The sequence below is a fragment of the Ostrinia nubilalis genome, chromosome Z (assembly GCF_963855985.1).
Source record: "Ostrinia nubilalis chromosome Z, ilOstNubi1.1, whole genome shotgun sequence".
NCBI lineage: Eukaryota > Metazoa > Arthropoda > Insecta > Lepidoptera > Crambidae > Ostrinia > Ostrinia nubilalis.
Window position 1 is genome coordinate 25,876,325 of NC_087119.1, and position 22,524 is coordinate 25,898,848.

The 22,524-nt window shown below is 41.7% G+C and overlaps 1 protein-coding gene across 1 annotated transcript in view; it reads right to left on the minus strand.

Moving 5' to 3' along the window:
- Positions 1–630: 630 nt before the first annotated feature.
- LOC135086461 (F-actin-monooxygenase Mical-like) overlaps positions 631–22,524 on the minus strand; it is a 98,170-nt gene continuing 76,276 nt past the window's right edge. Inside the window, exons 28-33 of the mRNA XM_063981186.1 lie at positions 16,067–18,145; positions 15,430–15,480; positions 12,670–12,796; positions 11,335–11,499; positions 8,496–8,580; positions 631–7,302 (exon numbers count right to left, since the gene is read on the minus strand). Coding sequence (XP_063837256.1) covers positions 7,266–7,302; positions 8,496–8,580; positions 11,335–11,499; positions 12,670–12,796; positions 15,430–15,480; positions 16,067–18,145 — 2,544 coding nt within the window. The 3' untranslated portion in view covers positions 631–7,265. The remainder of the gene's footprint in view (positions 7,303–8,495; positions 8,581–11,334; positions 11,500–12,669; positions 12,797–15,429; positions 15,481–16,066; positions 18,146–22,524) is intronic.

Here is a 22,524-nt window from a genome sequence, read left to right on the forward strand (position 1 = left end):
CAGCCATTCTCGAGTTATACATTAACTAATCTAGGCATCCTTCATTACATTTTTTTGTTGGAAATGACCTATAATAAAATCTCGCAAAAGGGTGTTCCTATTACAAGTTTATAAATCTTCTTTGATGTTGGTAATATTATGTCCCATGGAGCTTTGAGTATCCTTGGACTTAGGGTTTCTTACGGTCCCCCCTCGTACGATAAGCAGTGCCGTATTATCCATAAGGTACTTTAGGCCAGTGCCTAGGGGCCTACTAGGACCAGGGGCCCACTAGGACCAGGGGCCCAGCACTCCTCATTAAAAAATGAAAAAAAAAAACATACCTATGTTAAAGATGATGTATCAGAAAAGGTACATTTTCAAGAAGTTTTAAACGACTTTGTATCTAAAAAAATAGAAGGGTTAATATTTACATTAATAAATAATAACACTTCTTAATCAGTACAATATTTACATTTTTATTTTTTAAATGTTTATGTTAGTCATTCAATTTCGTAATGTAGACAGTAAAAATTTCCAAATTGGTTGTTGTGGTATGAAGAACGGGGGCCCGAAACGAGCTGTGCCTAGGGGCCCCGAGATGGTTAATTCGGCCCTGACGATAAGGTGTAGAAATGAAAAACTTTAACATAAAATATATTATTGTTTAATTAGTTCTCAAATTATCTACGCGTACAAAAGGAGGTACATTGCTTTGTGTAGAACCTTGCATTGGGTATAATCTCAAACATTATAATCTAAGACAAGAAACGTAACCTTAATGGTTTTAATAACGATGTTCTGCTTAATTAACCTAGTGTTACCACGGGAAGCAGTGAGTTCAATAATAACTAAAAATAAAGTCTATAAATCACAAAAATGTGTTTCTTGATTTATATAACAAAATTAACGTAAAAATAACTAAGAGGCTTAAATATTTATAAATTTTGCTAAACTGATACAAAATACTATACTATACCAAATACAGTGTACAAATAAATACATGTGACAAATCGAAATAACTTGTTGTCCTTAAAATAATACAAGGATAGACACGTGTACTGTTGTAACCATACATACGTATAGTGTAACAATGAAGGTGTAAAATGTAACACACACACAAAGCTACCAGTTTATCTGACCGGCTAAGAAACTGGGATCGATCCTAGTACTGTCATCAAAATGGCGAAAAAAGGTCATTCACCGCGGTCAGACAAGCAGGCGGCGCTGTGATCAACAGAAAACATTTATCAAACTTTAACAGGTTGTATGAACATAACAGAGCAATAATAGTTGCAAGAAGTCTACGATATAACAATATTTCGCGAATATGGTTTCGAATGTCAACAGAATGTTTACATGCAATTTCGAGATTATTCAAGCTAGTGCGAATGACCTCTCTTTAAAAGGAAATGCATTTTGTAACTATTAAAAGTATGCTCCATTTAATATTATCAAACCCAACTGTTTAAGATGGTAATTAAAATTCTCTATTTATTTTACTACCAGAAGTAATAGTATTATAATAAATAAAATTGGTTTGATAATAACTTAATGAATGTTTTTAAGTTTTTTAGAGCTAAGCGTAGCATATTAATGAAAATGTGTTTGGCCTGGAAACTGTACGATTTTTCAATATAGATAACTTCAATAGCTTAAGACGCACTTGGTAAATGGGAAACATTTACCGCCTTATTTTCTTGACATCCAGCTTAATTTCGGTCGTTATAAGGTAATGATGTAAACAATCTGTTAAATTACTATAGGATAAGATATTCTTTTCTGATACAAAAATAACTTAAGGTTCGGCCAAACCAACGCGATCAGCCAGCGTGCAGCGATGACGACCAGACTTAAATGCATTGATCGCCATCGCTGCACGCCGACTGATCGCGTGTGATCGCGTTGGTTTGGCCGAACCTTTACTATTGACTATACTAAAGCGTTATGTGACAATGTTATCTAGGAACGATATTATCAATTGTGGATATTGCTATTCGTTTCTGATTAAGGCTCTCGTCGCTATACTGTGTAGGCACTATTATGTAATGTAAATATTGATATACGTTATTGGTGAAGGCGTCGATTGCTATAGTACTTAGTGTATAGATCGTTTCATCCACGAAAACGCGCCCCACCATTCTTCCGCTAATGTTTGAGTGTTATCGGTACACGCTAAATTATCCATGAGTGCTCACGCACACTACAATAATGACGCTCGGATTGCTCGGATCAAACTCCCCGCACCCCGCGCGACCGAGACCAAAAATTGGTGGGGCGTGTCTTCGTGGATGAAACAATCTATAGGCAGGGTTGTTGTTAGGAATTGGGATAGAAAAGGGAAAAATGATACCCAGGCTCAAGGAAGGGAAAGCGATATAATAATAAAAAGATAAAAGGAAGATACAGGATACAGGGATAGAAGAGAGAAAAAGTGACATATAGAAAAATATAAAAGTATAAACCATAAACGCTATCAAAAGAGGCCGTTCGTAACATCTCCGATTTGCAACCTGGAGCTGCCACCGAGGATGCGCCTACCTCTGTGCATCCTGGCCGTTCCTTATCTAAGGTTGCTGCGCCTCTTCCTTCAACTCTGCTGGACGCTGCTTTATTTACGGTTGTCACGCCTCTTCCTTTCTGCACGACGCCTCATCTGTTCACCTGACTGCAAGACTCCACCACCCCCTGACCCGAAGCCAGCACATTTTGAACCACCACGTCACGTCACATAGTTCAATGAACTTTTAACTCTTTTGGTAGCCCACCTTAAGGCCGGTCGTATCAATCTCTCCCGCTCTCTCTCTTTTTTCATGATATTCTTAATCTATCATTGTTGAGAGAGAGGGAGAGATGTTACGAACGGCCTCTTTTGATAGCGTTTATGGTTTATACTTTTATATTTTTCTATATGTCACTTTTTCTCTCTTCTATCCCTGTATCCTGTATCTTCCTTTTATCTTTTTATTATTATATCGCTTTCCCTTCCTTGAGCCTGGGTATCATTTTTCCCTTTTCTATCCCAATTCCTAACAGTTGTTGTAAATTACTATAGCAACATTGTGTGACATTCTATGCGTACGTGTGTACAAAGGTAAGCAGACACGAATTTGAATTGATTTCTGATTAAGGCTTTGATTGCCTCATTACTTTTTTTTAATAGTTCGTAACACGAATATTGTATAGAATGTCATACAACGCTGAGTAGGCACGGATTTGTATTGATCGCCGTTCGTTTCCGGTTAAGGCTTTGTGTCGTGCCATACTCTGTTTAGGCACTACATTGGCTATGTGCATAATTAAATTGTACATATTGTTATGTATTTGTAATATGAATATTGCTTTAAGTTTAGTTATTCAACGGTAATTGTAATAACATTATATTTCTTTAATGATTTAGTCAACAAAGAATAAAAGTGCTTTTACGCCAAATTTACCTATAAAATGTCCAAAACAGATGAATTATCTCATTTGGTATGATATATCTTGAACTGTACAATATCTAGAAACAATACATAGTGTAAAAGTGTGCTATTAATTTAAAAGAAAATATTACAGGGTATTAAATATTTCATACTTAATTTCCTTTTAAATTTTGTAATTCAACTGTTTCAAACTTTTGTTTTATGTTTTGTGAACAGTAAAATCACACCATAAAAAGGAAGTTAAATGGTAAATAGTAAACAAATATACATATAATAATATGAAATATGCTTAGTGATTTTGGTTAGATTTCGTAGGCACTTTCTAATTATTGTTTGATGAACAAGAAAAGTAATTAAAGCTACATGTTATTATGTAAGACGGAAAATCGTGCTATGCTCCTCTCACACGTCACTATAAGAAGCGAGCGAGACATGTTTACAGTAGCCACGATTTAACACCCCAGTCCTGCGCAAGAAGTTAACATAATTTTGATACATAAAACATACAAAAAGTACCATATTACAATACAATGCAAGGTACAATTAAAGTAAATATTAGAAAAAAATTACATATTAGCAAGAAAAGCGTTCAATAGAAACTCAAACAGCTAATGAGGGTTTTCGCGAATGAAAAATCCGCCAGATGGCAATACGTAGACGCGAGGTCCAAATGCTGCATGATTGGTTATTTTTGACATGGCATTGACAGATATGTCAAAATCCACCAATCACGCAGCAGTCAGACCCCACATCCACGTCCTGCCATCTAGCGGATCTTTCATACGCGAAAACCCTCATTGAACGAATAAATTTCCAACCAGTAGTTTGTAAATTTTCTTACATTTGGCTTCTAAAGAGTTGATGACAAATATTGAAAAAGAAACAGCTACAGCATTCCTTCCGTACCACATTAAATCTGATCTGTTCTATCTTATATGTCGATTTGACGATTATGAATAAAATGTCCTCTGCATACACAACCCATTATACATCATACACATCGACATAACATGTATCTGAACAACATCGAATGGTAAATATTATTATTATTAATTATGTATAATAAAATAAGTTCTTTTATGTCTGCAATTCAGCATACTTTAAATTTGGCTGTGTATGTTTATAAACTTTTTTCTGTGTTTTATCTATGTACTCTTCAATGGCAAATGCATATACGAAAGACATTTTTATATTTAAAAATATAGCTGCCATATTCCATCATTTTTGTATACCTAGTTAATTTTTTCTCTAGTCAACTAATAAAAAAATAATGCATGCGATAACACAGTAATCTACAACAAAACACATGATTACAATTAATATTTTTCTTTGTATTAAACGACTTCATTTCGTTTCAAGAAATATGTAATCTCAGATATAAAATATACTTTTCAAACTATCAAAAATATTTACGACCCATCCTTACTACAAAGTAAATGGTGATAATCATCAAATCGACATGGAATCACGTTCTCTACACCGCTTATGCATACAAAAATATATGAAAATGTACACTTCCATATTCTTACGTCTAAAACAACATACAATATAGTATATTGCTTGTGTGAAAGGCCCGAAGTGCGCCTACCTCTCAGTGGTTACAAACATGTATACACCGAGTGTCAAACTTGAACATGCGTACTTATTTTTGGGGAAGTTTAAAGTCATGACTTACGAGGATCTCAAATTATTTCACTGTCAAATAAACAATAACTGATTTGACAGAAATAGATGTCAATTTTATTTAAAAAATCATTCGTAAGCCCTTGTCCAGAAGGGCGAATTCGCCGCGAATGTCTTCGCGCGTAGAATCATACGCACGTTGGCGAGATACCAGCAGCCAATACATTGTGTCCACAAGACACGCGCGAGTTGAAAATTCGCGCGTAAATCGCGCCATACATTACGCTCGCGTTCGCGCGAAGACATTAGCGGCGAATTCGCCCTCCTGGACAAGGCCGAAGCCTCAAGTATTTCGCTTAGTATCACGACAAACGCACGTCCACTCGTAATAAATATAAGTAACTCTAACAGCTGAAAGAAGCTACAAAAAAGTATAGTTTTAATATAAACGATAAATATAAATATGCCAATCAACAATAGTAATGTGTAAATAAACAAGGAGTCACTAAGTTAAATACAACATTCAGCAGTCTATGAGACCCTACCGTGTCCAAGGGCTGTCACAAATTAAATAATTAGTACCTTAATATATATTTTCTACGGCCAGTCAAGTCCACCAGCTGACCACGACAGGTATACAAGAGGGGCTTGTATACAAACACAAAGAAAAACAAATATAATTTATACATGTTGGCCTTCAACACGAAGCTAGATAGCGAATTCAGACAACGAGTACTTTACCTAACTCTATACATTTACAGCAGATATATAACTATACAATAAAAGTATGTAAACTCATTTGGCATATCTAGCACACCGTTCGTACCCTTTTGGGATTTTTAAATATTATTTTGTGACATTTGTATCGCCGAGTCCACCCTCTCGCGAGCGCTGCGATGACCAACTTATAAATTAAATGAGTTTAATTACATTTAACTAATCTAACGTAAAGCTTTGATTACATAATGGGGTCTGAATTTGTTGGTTCTAATTAGAGTCGTAAATGTGTCAAAAAAAAAAGAAAATACATTTTGTGATCAACATTGTCAATTAATTGTACTCGTTTGAATTAAATCATACGATTTAACAAATATGTTAAATTAACGCTGATTACTTGTCTAACAAGGATATTTCTATTTAGAACCATTTTGTTATAAAGTTATATTAGGTAAGTGATATTAATAAACTTTGAATAACAAACGTCAACGTCGTCTGCGAGTATTATAAAAAAAAATGGCATCGCGTTCCAAGTTATATGAGTGTATAAAGCTTTAAATAAAAACGTTTTTCTTACAAACTAATAAACATACGTGCAAAGGAATAAGTCACACGTGAACACGAGTTTCCACACCTATCATTTGTCAATGGAAATCAAACTTTATCATGTGGCGATAGAGCTTGTTTTCAATTTACTTACTAGGCGCGAGCACTGCACTGGACAATGAGGTACGAAAGTAATTTTTCGACAATGTATAGAAAAATTATTCGACATGCTACAAACTGAAATACGAAATATATCAAGTTTATTAGCCTTATTGATTAAATGAAATTTATAAACAATATAAATTTTGATCAGTTGTGTATAAAAGTAAAAAATAAATAAAAAATATCAAATGATTATACACATAATCGCGTCTATTTTGACAAACAATACCAATGATTGAATTCTGCGACAGCACGCCTCTTAAAAACCCAGACTAAAGATGGTCGTGTGACAATTAAACCGAACATCCCTTAAAACTACGTCATCAGTTGCAAATATACAGGGTGTACTTACAGTAGCACTTTTTTGCCCGTATTATAAAACTAAACTCTTAACTCCATTACTTGAGTATGAATCGTATTTGTGTGGTATTAGAATATGAGAACATTTTGAGCACTATATTTTTTCCGTTCTTTTTATCATGTTTCCAGAGAAAATTGTATATTAACAGCTAATCACCCAATTCCAAGGAAATACTCGTTTGACCTTCACCTCCCAAAGATAGAAGAAGCGTGTGATGTCATTGCAGATTTGTAACTATTCCTTTGCACGTACACAAAAGTATAGACTGAACTAAACATTTTAACACACCAATCGGTCATCTTAAACCACCTGGTTTATATGTCGACAGCATGACGATTCCTTCGAATATTTTTAGTTACCAGTTGCTTCTCCGTGGGTGGAGCAATCGCCTGTAGTTGGAAGATAAGAACTGGAGTCGCGGGAAAAATTGAGGGTAGTTTGAGAGAGACTTTTTAGTCGCCAACGCCATTGCCGGCGGCGCTGCGTCTTCTAGAAAGAGAGGAATTTAATTTAAAACGTGACGCCGATAAAATGACAAGAATAAATTATTTCATTTCCTATTTTCGTGTGCATGACTAAAGCCTGGTCCGTGAGCACGTAGAATCCCGTCCAATGACCCCAAGCTGCCCATCCTTGTCGCTCGCGCGTAATTATATTGCTGTCGCGACTGTGCGACGCGCGCCCGCAGTGAGTGTGCGAGCGCGACAGCAACATAATTACGTGTGAGCGACAAGGATGGGCAGCTTGGGGTTATTGGACGGGATTCTACGTGCTCCCGGACCAGGCTTTACTTATAAATAAATACACAACGTGACAAGCTATACAATAAAACTAGACAATAATAGCGCTGGTCACCTAGGTACATAACACGCAGACATAAATATTAGCAAAAATTAAGAATTTACTGGGGGTAAAATCCACTGGGTTACAACTCAGAAGCATGTAATTATCTTATCCAATAAAACTATAAGGTACTGTTAAAATTTTGGCTTTTACTGGTTGTGTATTGGCGGTAAAGCTGGATTCTTAAGGCTGGTTTTAGAGTCACGCTGACGCACGCTGACAGCCGAAATGTATGAAGCGTCAGCGCCGAGCGATCAGCGTCACTCAGGAACGTTCCCTTCAATGACATACATATTGATCTGTCAGCGCCAACGATCAGCGAGCGGTCAGCGCGATTCTAAAACCAGCCTTAGAGAAGACTTGCAGCGGTGGGAGGGAACAGGCGGTGGGTGTAGTCCCATGTTAAGGATTTTAGGCCTTAACACAAAGTTAATATTCCAGCGGAATAGAGCAACAACCACGAGCTGTCAAACGAACCGATTTTGGATGACACCGAATGTCATTTGCGTGTCAGTGGTCAGGATTGTTTCACTGTTTTGTACCATTATTCAATCACCGAACCACGTATCTGAAGCACTATTTCTCTTAAACATCCACCATTTCAGTCACAATAAATCTGAAATAATATCAGAGCTCATATTTTCAGCGTGCCAATGAGTGCTCAGGAACTAACCGTCAAATAGTTGCAAAAAGCGGTTCTGTTGACGTGACGGCGACGGCATCACGCATCTCTTTTTATCACACAGTGTTGCTGCTAGTGTCATCTCGCTCGCTCAGTTCTTTGTTGCTCTATTCCGCTAGGTATATTAACTTTGTGGGCCTAAAGCTAAACGACTTACCTGTCAGCCGCCATAAGCGCTTGGTGCGCTTCTCGCTGCGCTGACACTTGCACTAGCTCAGCCACTGTTGCTGCTTGCTGCTCAGCTGTGGAGATAAAACAAAAAACATGAGCATCATTAGAGTTTAACAACCTTATCAAATATCGTAAGTCTCTCGCTCCAGTAAAGAAAAGACATAGTATAACATTGCAACAAAATCAAAAGTATATTTTAATTCATATTTTTGTAATTTTGATAAGTAAGATGACATTACGTGATAACGAATGCGCTATGAATGATAAACACGAATAAGAAGCTACATTTAATTAGTTACGAATAAATTCTACAAAATAGACATGCGCGTAATGCTGTAAAGTGCATGGGATGTGAGTCACGATATGATTGATATATTAATATAATATTGTAATACACAACGTACCTTTTTTGTTGCTGGCTGCATTTATTTCCTTTTGCATGCTTTATTATGATGTGAATCGTAGATGATGATGTATTTTCTTGGCTGATCCATAAAAACGTAACTTACTTGGTATTGGTCAAAAGGAGACAACAGGATATCAACATAACATGTTGACCTTACCACCACACTTATTTGCTACGCCATCTGAGATGCTGTTACTAAACAATTGTTGTTTGTTGTTCGATGTGCACCTGCCCAAAGCTTCAACCACTACCAGAGCCCGTAGTGTGTGCTTAGTGCGATTTAGCATTGAACGTCATCGCTAACGAGTGCGTCAAAAAAAATCTATGAAGATTTTGTTGAAAGTATCCGCTAGGGACGCTGTACAATCCGGCATGCATTTAAGGTAATTTATTACGCAGTCGCTTGCGAAGACGTTTGATGTGAGAGTAGGCGCACACCGTTGATTTTTAGTTGGCCGATAGTTGTGCCCGATTTTAAATTGTATGAAGAATCGGCCAAATCGAATCGGCGTAGTGTGCGCATACTGATCAACTGCCCGACTAAACTATCGGCCGACGAAAAATCAACGGTGTGCGCCTACTCTAAACTCGCACCAAGTCCCTGGCAAGCTAAGTAAGAATTCACGCGACTCCATCAGCGCGAGCGCGGTTTGTATGTGAGCGCGCCAACACGTATGCGGCGCGCACGCACACACTGACAAAATTTAGCGTTGATTAGCGGGGAGGTGCCCCGAATTTTGTCAGAGTGTGCGTGCGCGCCGCATACGTATTTGCGCGCGCTCACATACAAACCGCGCTCGGAGCGTTTCTATGAAGATGACCTACTCATTTGTATTTACTCTGACTCCATCCCACCACCACCCATGGTTCTTCCTGCCTCACGGCGTGCGAACCGAATCTCGGGAGAGCGCGCGGGTACTTGCTCTGGGCTCTTTTCCCCGGGCGCTTTGACTCCATCCAAGGACCTTCCTGTGCTTCCACAAGAGTTGGGCTCTTTTCCCCGGGCGCTTTGACTCCTTCCAAGGACCTTCCTGTGCTTCCACAAGAGTTGGGCTCTTTTCCCCGGGCGCTTTGACTCCATCCAAGGACCTTCCTGTGCTTCCACAAGAGTTGGGCTCTTTTCCCCGGGCGCTTTGACTCCTTCCAAGGACCTTCCTGTGCTTCCACAAGAGTTGGGCTCTTTTCCCCGGGCGCTTTGACTCCATCCAAGGACCTTCCTGTGCTTCCACAAGAGTTGGGCTCTTTTCCCCGGGCGCTTTGACTCCTTCCAAGGACCTTCCTGTGCTTCCACAAGAGTTGGGCTCTTTTCCCCGGGCGCTTTGACTCCATCCAAGGACCTTCCTGTGCTTCCACAAGAGTTGGGCTCTTTTCCCCGGGCGCTTTGACTCCTTCCAAGGACCTTCCTGTGCTTCCACAAGAGTTGGGCTCTTTTCCCCGGGCGCTTTGACTCCATCCAAGGACCTTCCTGTGCTTCCACAAGAGTTGGGCTCTTTTCCCCGGGCGCTTTGACTCCTTCCAAGGACCTTCCTGTGCTTCCACAAGAGTTGGGCTCTTTTCCCCGGGCGCTTTGACTCCATCCAAGGACCTTCCTGTGCTTTCACAAGAGTTGGGCTCTTTTCCCCGGGCGCTTTGACTCCATCCAAGGACCTTCCTGTGCTTCCACAAGAGTTGGGCTCTTTTCCCCGGGCGCTTTGACTCCATCCAAGGACCTTCCTGTGCTTCCACAAGAGTTGGGCTCTTTTCCCCGGGCGCTTTGACTCCATCCAAGGACCTTCCTGTGCTTCCACAAGAGTTGGGCTCTTTTCCCCGGGCGCTTTGACTCCATCCAAGGACCTTCCTGTGCTTCCACAAGAGTTGGGCTCTTTTCCCCGGGCGCTTTGACTCCATCCAAGGACCTTCCTGTGCTTCCACAAGAGTTGGGCTCTTTTCCCCGGGCGCTTTGACTCCATCCAAGGACCTTCCTGTGCTTCCACAAGAGTTGGGCTCTTTTCCCCGGGCGCTTTGACTCCATCCAAGGACCTTCCTGTGCTTCCACAAGAGTTGGGCTCTTTTCCCCGGGCGCTTTGACTCCATCCAAGGACCTTCCTGTGCTTCCACAAGAGTTGGGCTCTTTTCCCCGGGCGCTTTGACTCCATCCAAGGACCTTCCTGTGCTTCCACAAGAGTTGGGCTCTTTTCCCCGGGCGCTTTGACTCCATCCAAGGACCTTCCTGTGCTTCCACAAGAGTTGGGCTCTTTTCCCCGGGCGCTTTGACTCCATCCAAGGACCTTCCTGTGCTTCCACAAGAGTTGGGCTCTTTTCCCCGGGCGCTTTGACTCCATCCAAGGACCTTCCTGTGCTTCCACAAGAGTTGGGCTCTTTTCCCCGGGCGCTTTGACTCCATCCAAGGACCTTCCTGTGCTTCCACAAGAGTTCTAACCTGACAGAGGGCGCGTCAGTCGCCTCTCAAGCCGGGCCAGGCGGCGGGCGGCGGGCTCGTCGCGCGGCTCCTCGCGGGCTCGCCGTTGGGCCACCAGCCGCGCCCAGCGGGCCTCGAACCACAACTGCATCGCGTCCCGCTCGTCGACGTCACCCGCGCTCGGCCCTAGTTAGCGCAAAGCATGCTCTACGTCAGTGTTTTTCAACCTTTTTCATGACGCGAAAAAAAATTGTTTGCGACCCCCCGACCGTTCGCTTTTTTTTCATGCCTTTTACAAAGATGTTGTAGGGAACGAATTCTTCAATCTACAGGGTGTTAGGTAAATGGGTATATGAGCCGACACTAGCCCATGTTAACATGGTCATATAAATGGTATGGTGAAGTCAGAAAATTGATATCATCATTTTATATTTTTTAATTTTCATACAAAATAAATTTTATAAAATCCGATTTGTATGAAAAATAAAATAATTAAAATGAAGATATCTATTTTCTGACTTCACCATACCATTTATATGATCATGTTAACATGGGCTAGTGTCGGCTCATATACCCATTTACCTAACACCCTGTATACAACATTTATGCATTCGCATAATTAGATTTCGGATAAATCTAGCTTTTAAACTTCTCTGGTTTTTTTACTGAGGTAGTTTTTACGACCTCTCGCAACCCACAGGTTGAAAAACACTGCTCTACGTTAACGCTAATGCGCAGCATGAGTGAGCCACATGACAATAGTGCGACTGGGTCCTTTAATGTCTTTGAAGATTGCGTAAAAAGTACACTTACTGAAATCAAGTCTCCACACACGCAAAATAGGGGGTAACAAGTAATTTACTATACATAAAGAACGCAGTCGTACTTAGGTTAAAACAATATGCGCTGGCGCATGATTATGGCAATATTTGACTGTCATACATGATATTATGACGTGCGTGACGTAAAATAATGCAATGATGCAAATGAAAATGTTAATGCTCTAAATGCAAAATGCTAATACGGATAAAATGCTAAAATGAGGTTGATTGATTTTGAGGGATTATTTGATATATAACATTTTAGACATCCTTTAGCGTGGTCTATTGTATTAATAACAAAAAGGCATAATTCATTTCAAGTGTAGTCCAATCTACAAAATATTATTATTCACGTAGCAAATGAGCAAGTTTCTTAGATTTAATTAGAACCTAAGTTGAAAGACATAAGACACATAATCCACAGATAATTCGTTTTTTTGGGAGATTAATGCGAGTACATTCATTACATAACGCGGTGTTTAGTGTTAACCTTCCTCCGACTAGTTGTAAGTAATAAATGTGTTAGTGCCCATACCTGGCATCCTATGATGGTGCCGGCGTTCTACCGGCGGGCAGTAGGCGGCCGGCGGCGGCGGGACCGGCGGCGCCTCCTGGAGCGCTCCGGTCGACTTGTGCGCGGGCAGCCGTTGCGGCGGCGGCTCCTGTACCAAACTCACACTTGACCGACGACTCTTGGTGTCAGACATCGTTAAAGCTAAAGCCCGGTCTGTGAGCACGTAGAATTTTGTCCAATGACCCCAAGCTACCCATCCTTATCGCTCGCGCGCAATTATGTCGCTGTCGCGCTCGCACACTCACTGCCGGCGCCCACCGCACAGTCGCGACAGCAATATAATTACGCGCGAGCGATAAGGATGGGTAGCTTGGGGTCATTGGACAAAATTCTACGTGCTCACGGACCGGGCTTTACCATCAAACACTATTGGTGATAGCCACCAAAGCTACATGACTCCTGAGTCCTAAGCTAGAAAGTGGATACTCGTCACATTTTAGTAAAACTATGATAAATTAAATAACCTAATAACAACTTATGAGAAAACGAGTAAGACAAAAAACCATTACTTGGTCATTCAGTTATGAACTGCAGTAACTACTAAAAGAATTGATCGAAGAATTTATTGCATGCTGTATGAATGACTATTGATACTAGCTGCACCTAAATATTGCAGATTTTGATGATTTGAACTTTCAAATTTACTTTTTATTTAAAACATATCAACGAGTAGCGGGCTATTTTTAATATTTAAACAATTTCAGTAGACTAGCATGAAGTGCACACACTACAATTTAAAAGGATTAATAAACGAGCAATGCATTTCGTTATTTCAATTCTGTCATTCACAGAATGTTTTCATCTCAAAAACTATTTTTTTTTATTTATTTGATATTATTTTTGTAGAATTGCCTACCTCCATTGAAGATTTTATAAGCCAATTTAAAATGCATAAAAACTGTAAAGCCTAGATTTCTTTAGCCAAAACAAAGATATAAAAGGAGTGTTCAAGGCGACTTCTGTTTTTTTCTAACAGGGTAAAAACTTATCCATCCAATACTGCTTACTGTATTTGCGGTCACTAGTTGTCGCCACTGGCGAATAAAGTCCTGCATTATACTCACCAGGAGGGCGCCACTGTCGAGTAGTCAGTGGCGCCATCTATAGTCTGGTCTGTGAGCACGTATAATTTTGTCCAATGACCCCAAGCTACCCATCCTTATCGCTCGCGCGTAATTATGTTGCTGTCGCGCTCGCACACTCACTGCGGGTGCCAGTCGCACAGTCGCGACAGCAATATAATTACGCGCGAGCGATAAGGATGGGTAGCTTGGGGTCATTGGACAAAATTCTACGTGCTCACAGACCGGGCTTTAGTCAACGCAAACACGGTAGCTCTCTATGTAACCAAATTATCTTTGTACATTTGAACATTCCTTTATAAAGCGATAATTACATGCATTCTCCAAGACATTCTGCTTAAAACTAAGAGACAAATGAACAGTCGGAAGATGGCAGCCTCAGGAAGTGAGATTGTCTGTGGCTAGAACGAACAGCGGCTATGTGGAGGCAATGCTAGACGACACAAGAACTGCGTTGGCTATGGATCATACTCTTGTCGTGTACTTCTTGTCGCGACAAGGAAAAATTTCCGTGCTTTTAAGCGATTTTGTGAAAAATATTATTGGCAGGTAGTTGCTAATTGCTCATAAGATAGGCCCCCTTAATTTAATTTATTGTCCGTGGTGCATAATCTTTTTCTTAAAGGTTTTAAACCTTTGTTTGTCACCTGTCATCCGCTTTGCAATGGAGGGAAGTCGAACCTTAATTTCGAACTCCTCCTATGTTCTTCTGATTAATTTCGTTGCGGGTCCAATGACAGTTTAACTTTCCCCCGGGACAAACTTGACCTTCATTGGTTGGGTTTTTGTGGCGGTCAAGCTGTAGATCCTGGCTACACAGGAGTTGCAGTGGTGGGAACGAGAGGTGGGAATAGTCCCGTTATGGATCATACTCGTGTAGATTATAAAAACTTTATTAATATCCACTGATTTGAGATATTTTGATAGATTTGTGCCATTATATAGGTAGCATAACAGTTGAGGCTAACACATACCCACACTTAAGTAATATTTAAATAGACAATTTGACACCATTCCCCAATAATTCGAAATCACAACTTTTCTAAAAAGACACTTTATTCTGGTCTTAAGAACTTAACTAATTTCAAATTACCTGTAAATTACGATTTTTGGTCGCATTGTAATTTAAAAAAGTAGTTTAATTGAGTTGATAAAATAGTGACGTCACTTGCTTGTAGTGCCATACAAAATCTATGGGAGAATTTCGTTTTGACAGTTTTAAAAAGTACGTCAATTGATTGGTGGTGTCAACATGTCTATTCAGAATATACAAATCAGTCATAATAAAAATAACAAAATATGCAAACGCGACAAGCGTATACAGATACAAATCTTTGCTTGTGTTATAGGCTCAACTCTTGCTGCGCGACCTATACTGTAGTCACAAAGCTTTCACTGAACTATTTTGAATTTGTTCTACTGTCAGTTTATCTGTCACTGTAGTAGTGACGTCTTTGCAAATCTAACAACAACAGTGTAGTGATAGATAGATATATTTTTTGTCAAAAACTATTAAAGTGGTGGGACAAAGACAAGTTCCGATCCAAAGCCAACGATCCGCATGATCGACGCGTGTGCGAGCGAGACACGTACAATAGCTGTTGTGCGGGTGCGAGGGAGATGGTAGCATGCGACTCACGACATGGTACGATTCTCTTACGTGGCGCGACACTGCTGGATCCGAGGCCCACTGAAATTTTCAACTGTTGTTAGTCTACGTTGGGTGTCCACTACGTGAATTTTGATACTATTGAATTCAGACTGTAGCAATCCATATTGATGTTAAACAATAGTTATTTGAAGCACTGCCCTCATCCCAACTGTGGGACGGTGACTGTGACCACACTCAGCTGTCTCCACTGTGGATTTATAAATTAAAAAAGGTAAATAGGAATCCAAATAGTTTTGGTGACTGTCTTTTTCTGTAAGTAATTGAATAAACTTAAATTCAGTAAGTGAAATAAAACTTTTCCTAGCAAACACAAATGAAAATGGATTGTTACAGAATCGTCAGTGCCAAACCCCAAATAAATCTGCCAACTGGACACCCCTACTTTACAAGGTATTATACAACCACCCCCGTTTTAATAACATCGTCTAACTTGGTAACAATTGTATTATTATGTACAGTATTGACATTATGCAAACGATTCATAGTGCAATGTTCATTGCTTTGAAATCAATGGTATGGTATTATGTTGAATGGTGTGCAAAATGCGTTTTTAAGCTGTAAACTTCAAAATGCACTTTGATTCACTATTTGGAAGTATAATTACCTTTTGTCGAGGTCCGAGCCGCCTGTTCAGGTAGTTGGATATGCTCTTCATGATGCTTTTGTTTCGCCTCTCTCTCGCTAGTTCGGGGTCTGAGAAGGACGGGGTGACTGGGAGCGACATGAGCGGCGGCGCCGGTCGCGGCGGCGGCGGCGGCGGCGGCGGCGTGGGTAAAGCCGGCGGCGGCGGCACCGGCGGTGGAACGTTCGACATGGGGGACACCCTGGTCCTCCGCGTCGACTTTCTACTCGTCCTGGGACCGCTGCCGAGCCGCTCCAGCACCAGGCGTCGCACCACCTCGGTCTGCTCCTCACGCTCGCGCTTCAACTCCTGCACCTTGTTGGACGTGTCCACCGGCGGGCTCACGGGCGACGCCGACCCCGAACTCATGTTGATGGTCAGCTCGATGCTCCGCGAGGGCGAGTCCGTGCTTCTAGAATTCGATCTGTTGAACGTCTCGCTCGCCGACCGACAAATCGCCGGCGAGTACAGCCGAATCGTCGGCGCGAACGCGATCGGCGAATTCGTCGAGAATAACCTAATCGTTTTCGGGGTTTCAGGTACTAAAGGCGGGGATGCGGCGTCCGTCGATTCCGATCGAACGTTTCGATCCTTCGACTCGTTGTTGGGTTCCGTGTTGTCGAGCGGCGGCGAGGAGTCCGATATGCTGAGCGACTCCATTTTGAATTGCGTAACTGCGGTGTCTTCTTTACTTTCATTTTCCACTTTGGTGGTGGTTTCGCTTTTCGTGGGGCTGTCGGTTGATTTCTCGCTGGTTTCCTGTTCGATCGATTTGAGCAGCTGGGGCGATTTGAGTTCGTCAGCGGTCGATTCTTCGATATTGGTGTCGGCGACGGGGCTGGGCTCTCGGAACCCGCCGGCGTCGAGGCTGGGCTTGAGCACGGTTTCGGAGAAGCTGCGCTCGATGAAGTTCATGGAGCGGTCGTTGCCGGGCGAGTGCGCGTCGTAGTCGTCGTCGACGAGCTCCATGTAGCCGAGGTTTCGCGGCGTGGCGGGTGCCAGCGCGGGTTGCTCGCCCTCGTCGGCGAACTCGAAGTTCTCGAAGGCGTTGGAGTACACGACGCGGTCGGGGCTGGCGCGGCCGCACACGTGTGCCGCGAGGGACACGTTTTTGGCGTCGTGAACGAGCTTGGGCCCGCTGAGAGCGCGCGGGGACCGGCGCCGGCGCTCGTCGCGGTCGTCGAGCACGCAGTCGGCCGCCCAGTCGGACAGCTCGGTCTCAGTTAGCGCGAGCGTGGTGGCGTCGCGGCCCGACTCGGACGACTCGGACTCGGCGGCGAGCACGGTCGGCGCGGTGGCGGTGGCGGTGGCACTGTCCACCAGCATGAGGCTGTCGAGCTGGATGAGCTCGCCGCCCTCGTCGTGCACTTCAACGCGCGGCACGGGCTGGTTGGGCGCCGTCTCCGTGTGCGACGAGTCGTCCTCCGACAGCGAGTCCGACTCGAGCTCCGGCTCCGGTTCCGGTTCCGGCTCCGGCTCGTTTTTCTCCTCCGTGATCGGCTCGTCGCGCCAGTCTTTCTTGCAGAGCGGAGAGTCGCCTTTCGTGAGCAAGTCGACGGGTGCGATTTCGCACAGATTTTTTATGATGTCCGGCATCGGTTGGGATTTCTTTTCGTCAGTGGTGAAGTTGAAGGTGATGGGTTTCTGGGGTTGCGGCGAGGGGGTGGGGGCGGGGTGGAGCATTTTTTGGAATTCCGTGATGGTGGATCGGAAGCTTTCCAGTTTGGTGTCGATTTGGGAGGTGGAGTCTGATTTCCTGACGGCGGGCGGGGAGGGTTCGCCGAGGAGGTACTTGCGCTTGAGTTCGAGCGCGCGCTTGGTGGCGAGGCCGCCGGCGGAGCGGGTTCGGCTGAGCGGGTAGTCACGTGCCGGGGGGGCTGTGGGCGTGGCTGTGGGCGTGGCAGGGGGCGGGGCGAGGGGCGGGGCGGGGGGCGGCGCGGTCACGAGGATGGCGGGCGGCGGCGCGGCGGCGTCCTCGCGCGCGAACTCGCTGTCGGTGGACACCTCGGTGGCCGACGACACCTCGTCGTCGCTGGACTCGCTCTCCTCCTCCGACTCCACCTGTTTGACGTTCGTTCGTTCGTTCGTTTCAACCAAATGACGTCCACTGCTGGACAAAGGCCTCCCCCAAGGTTTTCCACAATGAACGGTCCTGCGCTGCCCGCATCCAGGCTCTTCCCGCGACCTTTACCAGATCGTCGGTCCACCTAGTAGGAGGCCTGTTTGACATGTGCTCGTAGTATCGGAAGCCAGGCTTCGGATCACATCTCGGATGGGGAAAGCATGGCATTCTATAGACCGATTATGAACTGGTAATCTTGATGAAGTAACCAACAGACCGTAAAGTGCTGTGCTTTCCGCATTCAATACAAGCAAAGACAGGGTGAGAAATATTTTGAACATAACATTCGGTCATTTTCGATGGATAACATGCTTAACATTCAACTTGTAAACCTCTTTAAAATATATTACACACCTTCAACCGGTGAATGGGGAAATTATCAAACAGTAGCAGTTAAACAAATCGAGAATGACTCAGGTGCGCCAGAGTTGACTCCACACTAACTTACCGTCCGAACAATAGATGGCAGACTACTAAGCTCACCTATCTTGAATAATATCCTTTTTTCCATATACATAATATACTTGGACATAATTTGGTAACTAGCGTAAGTTGATAAAATCACACGAATGATATTTTAAAGCAATATTGAAAGTGGGACTTGGTTCTCTAATAATATGATATCACAGACAAAAAATGGATTTCGAGAGAAGGATGCTATTAATACATATAAAGGTGACAATACTTTCTTTTTTAACATTCCAAAAAGGTAATTGAATAAGTATATTATGGAATAAATTACTATTTAAATAAGTAAATAAACTAGAAAACATATCAAATTACGCTATTAAATAAAACATACGTCATATTATACATATACTTAAATATACATATTAGGAAAACACAACCCACAAAAGCAAAAAGTATTATTTACACAATATATTACATAAACATAATTATTAGAGATGGGCCGACTAGTCGCCGACTAGTCGGGAAAGCCGACTATTCGGCATCATTTGTAGTCGGCCGACTAGTGACGACTATTCGGCAAAATATGCCGATTATAATCGGCGCATTACAAAATTAAATATGTGAATGAAATAAAACTCATAATCACCAAGATGATTAAGGTAGACCAAGGGCGTTTGTCTAAACCACTTTTGACTGCAAAAAATCAGGAAAAAGTGGTTTTACCAGATTTAAAATTTTGGCAATCAGTCTAAATTCATACAAAGTTAAGATTAGTTAAAATTACCAGGAAATCATCAAAAATGTGTAAAGTTTATGTAAGGACATCATCCATTTTGGTCCAAAATCCAAAATTATGACATTTTTTTCGGGGAAAATATGCATGGAATTACATACCTATCCTGTGGGGAAGTGGTAGATTATGTAGGGCTCCTCTCATCGGAAGGATGACGAATACCCACATAAATAATAGCCCCTGAGCTCCGTCGATCGCCTTAGTGTGAAGAACTATGGGAATCCGGACAAAGCCATCAACTATCACAGTCCGTCCCGGCAATTGCCCACCTGTATGGCGAGCCCTGCCTATCCGACGGTGGTGGTAGTCCGTGCTATGCAGGCGTGCTATCACAGTGGAGGGTGGAGAGGAATCAGTGGGCCTAAGATGCGTGCCACGATAAGCGCAATTTTGCCCATTTGACGCCGATAACTCTCGAAAACATCTTTTCGTCCAAAATACCTCAGTGCCTGAAGACTAGAGTGTACAACCAATGTGAGTTACCGGTAATGACTTATGGTTCGGAAACGTGGCCTCTCACTATAAGTCTTATACAGAAGCTCAAAGTTGCACAGCGTGCTATGGAGAGGGCTATGCTCGGTGTTTCTTTACGAGATCGAATCAGAAATGAGGAGATCCGTAAACGAACTAAAGTCGCTGACATAGCCCGACGGATTAGCAAGCTGAAGTGGCAATGGGCAGGGCACATAGTACGCAGAACTGACGGCCGATAAGGCAGCAAGGTTCTGGAGTGGAGGCCGCGTACCGGAAAACGCAGCGTGGGACGTCCACCCAGAAGGTGGACCGACGACATCATAAAGGTAGCAGGAAAGCGCTGGACGCAATCCGCTACCAACCGGGTAACATGGAAAGCATTGGAGGAGGCCTATGTTCAGCAGTGGACGTCCTATGGCTGAGATGATGATGATGATGACGTCGATAAGTAAGAATAATATCACGGCGCGCATCCTAGCCCAGCAGGAGGCGATTATATTGTCACCTCCTCAAACCCCTCAGCCGTCGAAAATTATGATATCTACCTTAGGTACTGTTAGGTGATTGTAATGTTGCTTTTTATTTTTTCTCATAAAGAAATCTAATTTCTCAAAAAGTTATATTTATCTCTTTAGACATCTAGATATTCGCATTTCTTTGAGAAATCTAGATATTATTCTTCGGACAAGTAGGTTTTAGAATGATCGGCATTGCCGATTAGTCGGCCGACTAGTCGGCAATTTGAAAACCGATTAGTCGGCTAGTCGGTTAGTCGGCAAAGACCATAGTCGGCCCATCACTAATAATTATATACATTGAAGTTCTATGGCCATATACAGTGTGAGTCACGTTAAAGTGTACATATGAAAATAGATGAAACTAGACCTATTTTTATCGACAAAAAAGAGGTCAAAAATTTTTTGAGATTTTTTTTAAATTTTTTATCGAATTTTTTTTCTTCCAATTACTTATTGTAAAGAAAACGTAATAACTTTTAAACTAAGCGGTATATCCTGATAAAATAAAAACAGTAATAATGCTAAATAACAGGCGATATAAAAAAAATACATAAAATACACAAAAAAGGCCAACAAATGATAAAAAATGAAACTTTTTGAAAAAAATCTGCTTTTAAATTCGTGTTTTTTTTGGTTATTTGATAAATTTCTCCAAAAAATGCCCCTATAACCGGTGGTTTTTACTACTTTGTATTATTCTCTATCGTATTACCTTTGTAAAACCAAAAATCGCATGTCTCTATCCCTATCACAACATTTGCTATGAGCGTTTGAACAAAGGCCTGCCACAACATTATTCTCCGCTGCAGGTAGAGAAAATTTTAATTTTAAATAAAATGCTTATTTTACTTCGAAATCTTTTGTTTTTATTTGAAATTTAACTTGTCTTTATCTAAATTACAAATCTAGAGCCATTTTCAGTTTCGTTGTTAACGAAGGTTTGAATAGCGCGCCCGGAGAGGCTTAGTTCAAACGATCATTGCAAATGTTGTGATAGGGATAGAGACATGCGATTTTTGGTTTTACGAAGGTAATACGATAGAGAATAATACAAAGTAGTAAAAACCACCGGTTATAGGGGCATTTTTTGGAGAAATTTATCAAATAACCAAAAAAACACGAATTTAAAAGCAGATTTTTTTCAAAAAGTTTCATTTTTTATTATTTGTTGGCCTTTTTTGTGTATTTTATGTATTTTTTTAGTATCGCCTGTTATTTAGCATTATTACTGTTTTTATTTTATCAGGATATACCGCTTAGTTTAAAAGTTATTACGTTTTCTTTACAGTTAGTAATTGGAAGAAAAAAAATTCTATAAAAAATTAAAAAAAAATCTCAAAAATTTTTTGACCTCTTTTTTATCGATAAAAATAGGTCTAGTTTTATCTATTTTCATATGTACACTTTAATGTGACTCACACTGTATTATAGAATCAGTTGGGTCGTTATGGGGTTTGGTTATAAACGATAAAAACAGAATATATTGTTATAAATATTTAAAACAAACAAACGGAAGCGCCATCAAAGTTCCGATCGGGTTTACTGTCTTTTTTGTATGAAATTTCTGTAGCTCTTTGCATTATTGAATATTAATGTAAAATAAAAGCAAGGAGTCCTGAAAATTACTTCAGATAATTATTTATTTAAAAGGACATTTACTCATTCTTGTATTAGGTAAATCTGCCTTTATGTTCTTCGAGATCGAAATCTGAGTGCTTAGTGTTTTATCATCGTGGCTTTGGCAGCCATCCTAAAAAAACTGTCTGGCAAAACCAAACTTCATGATTCACCAACATTCTATCCTATATTGGGAGCATACGCTGACAAACTTTAAGCTTTTATAAAATGACGTAGGTCTGGCGTTCACTAGCTCATAGTCTATTAGTCCTCTGAGTAAAATTCACAACAAATAAGACAGTAAGCGCCGACAGACGATAGTTAGTGTGGGCAAATACACTCTTACCGCCGAAGTCGCCGCCCCGAGTTAGCTGCGCATTCGGGCGTGGTTAGTCCGCGAGCCACCGCCACTACCGACGAATTGAACGTTGGATGAACATGAAGCCTCAATGTGTATGTAGGGTTGCCAGGTGTCCGGCTTGAGCCGGACATGTTTGGCTTTTTA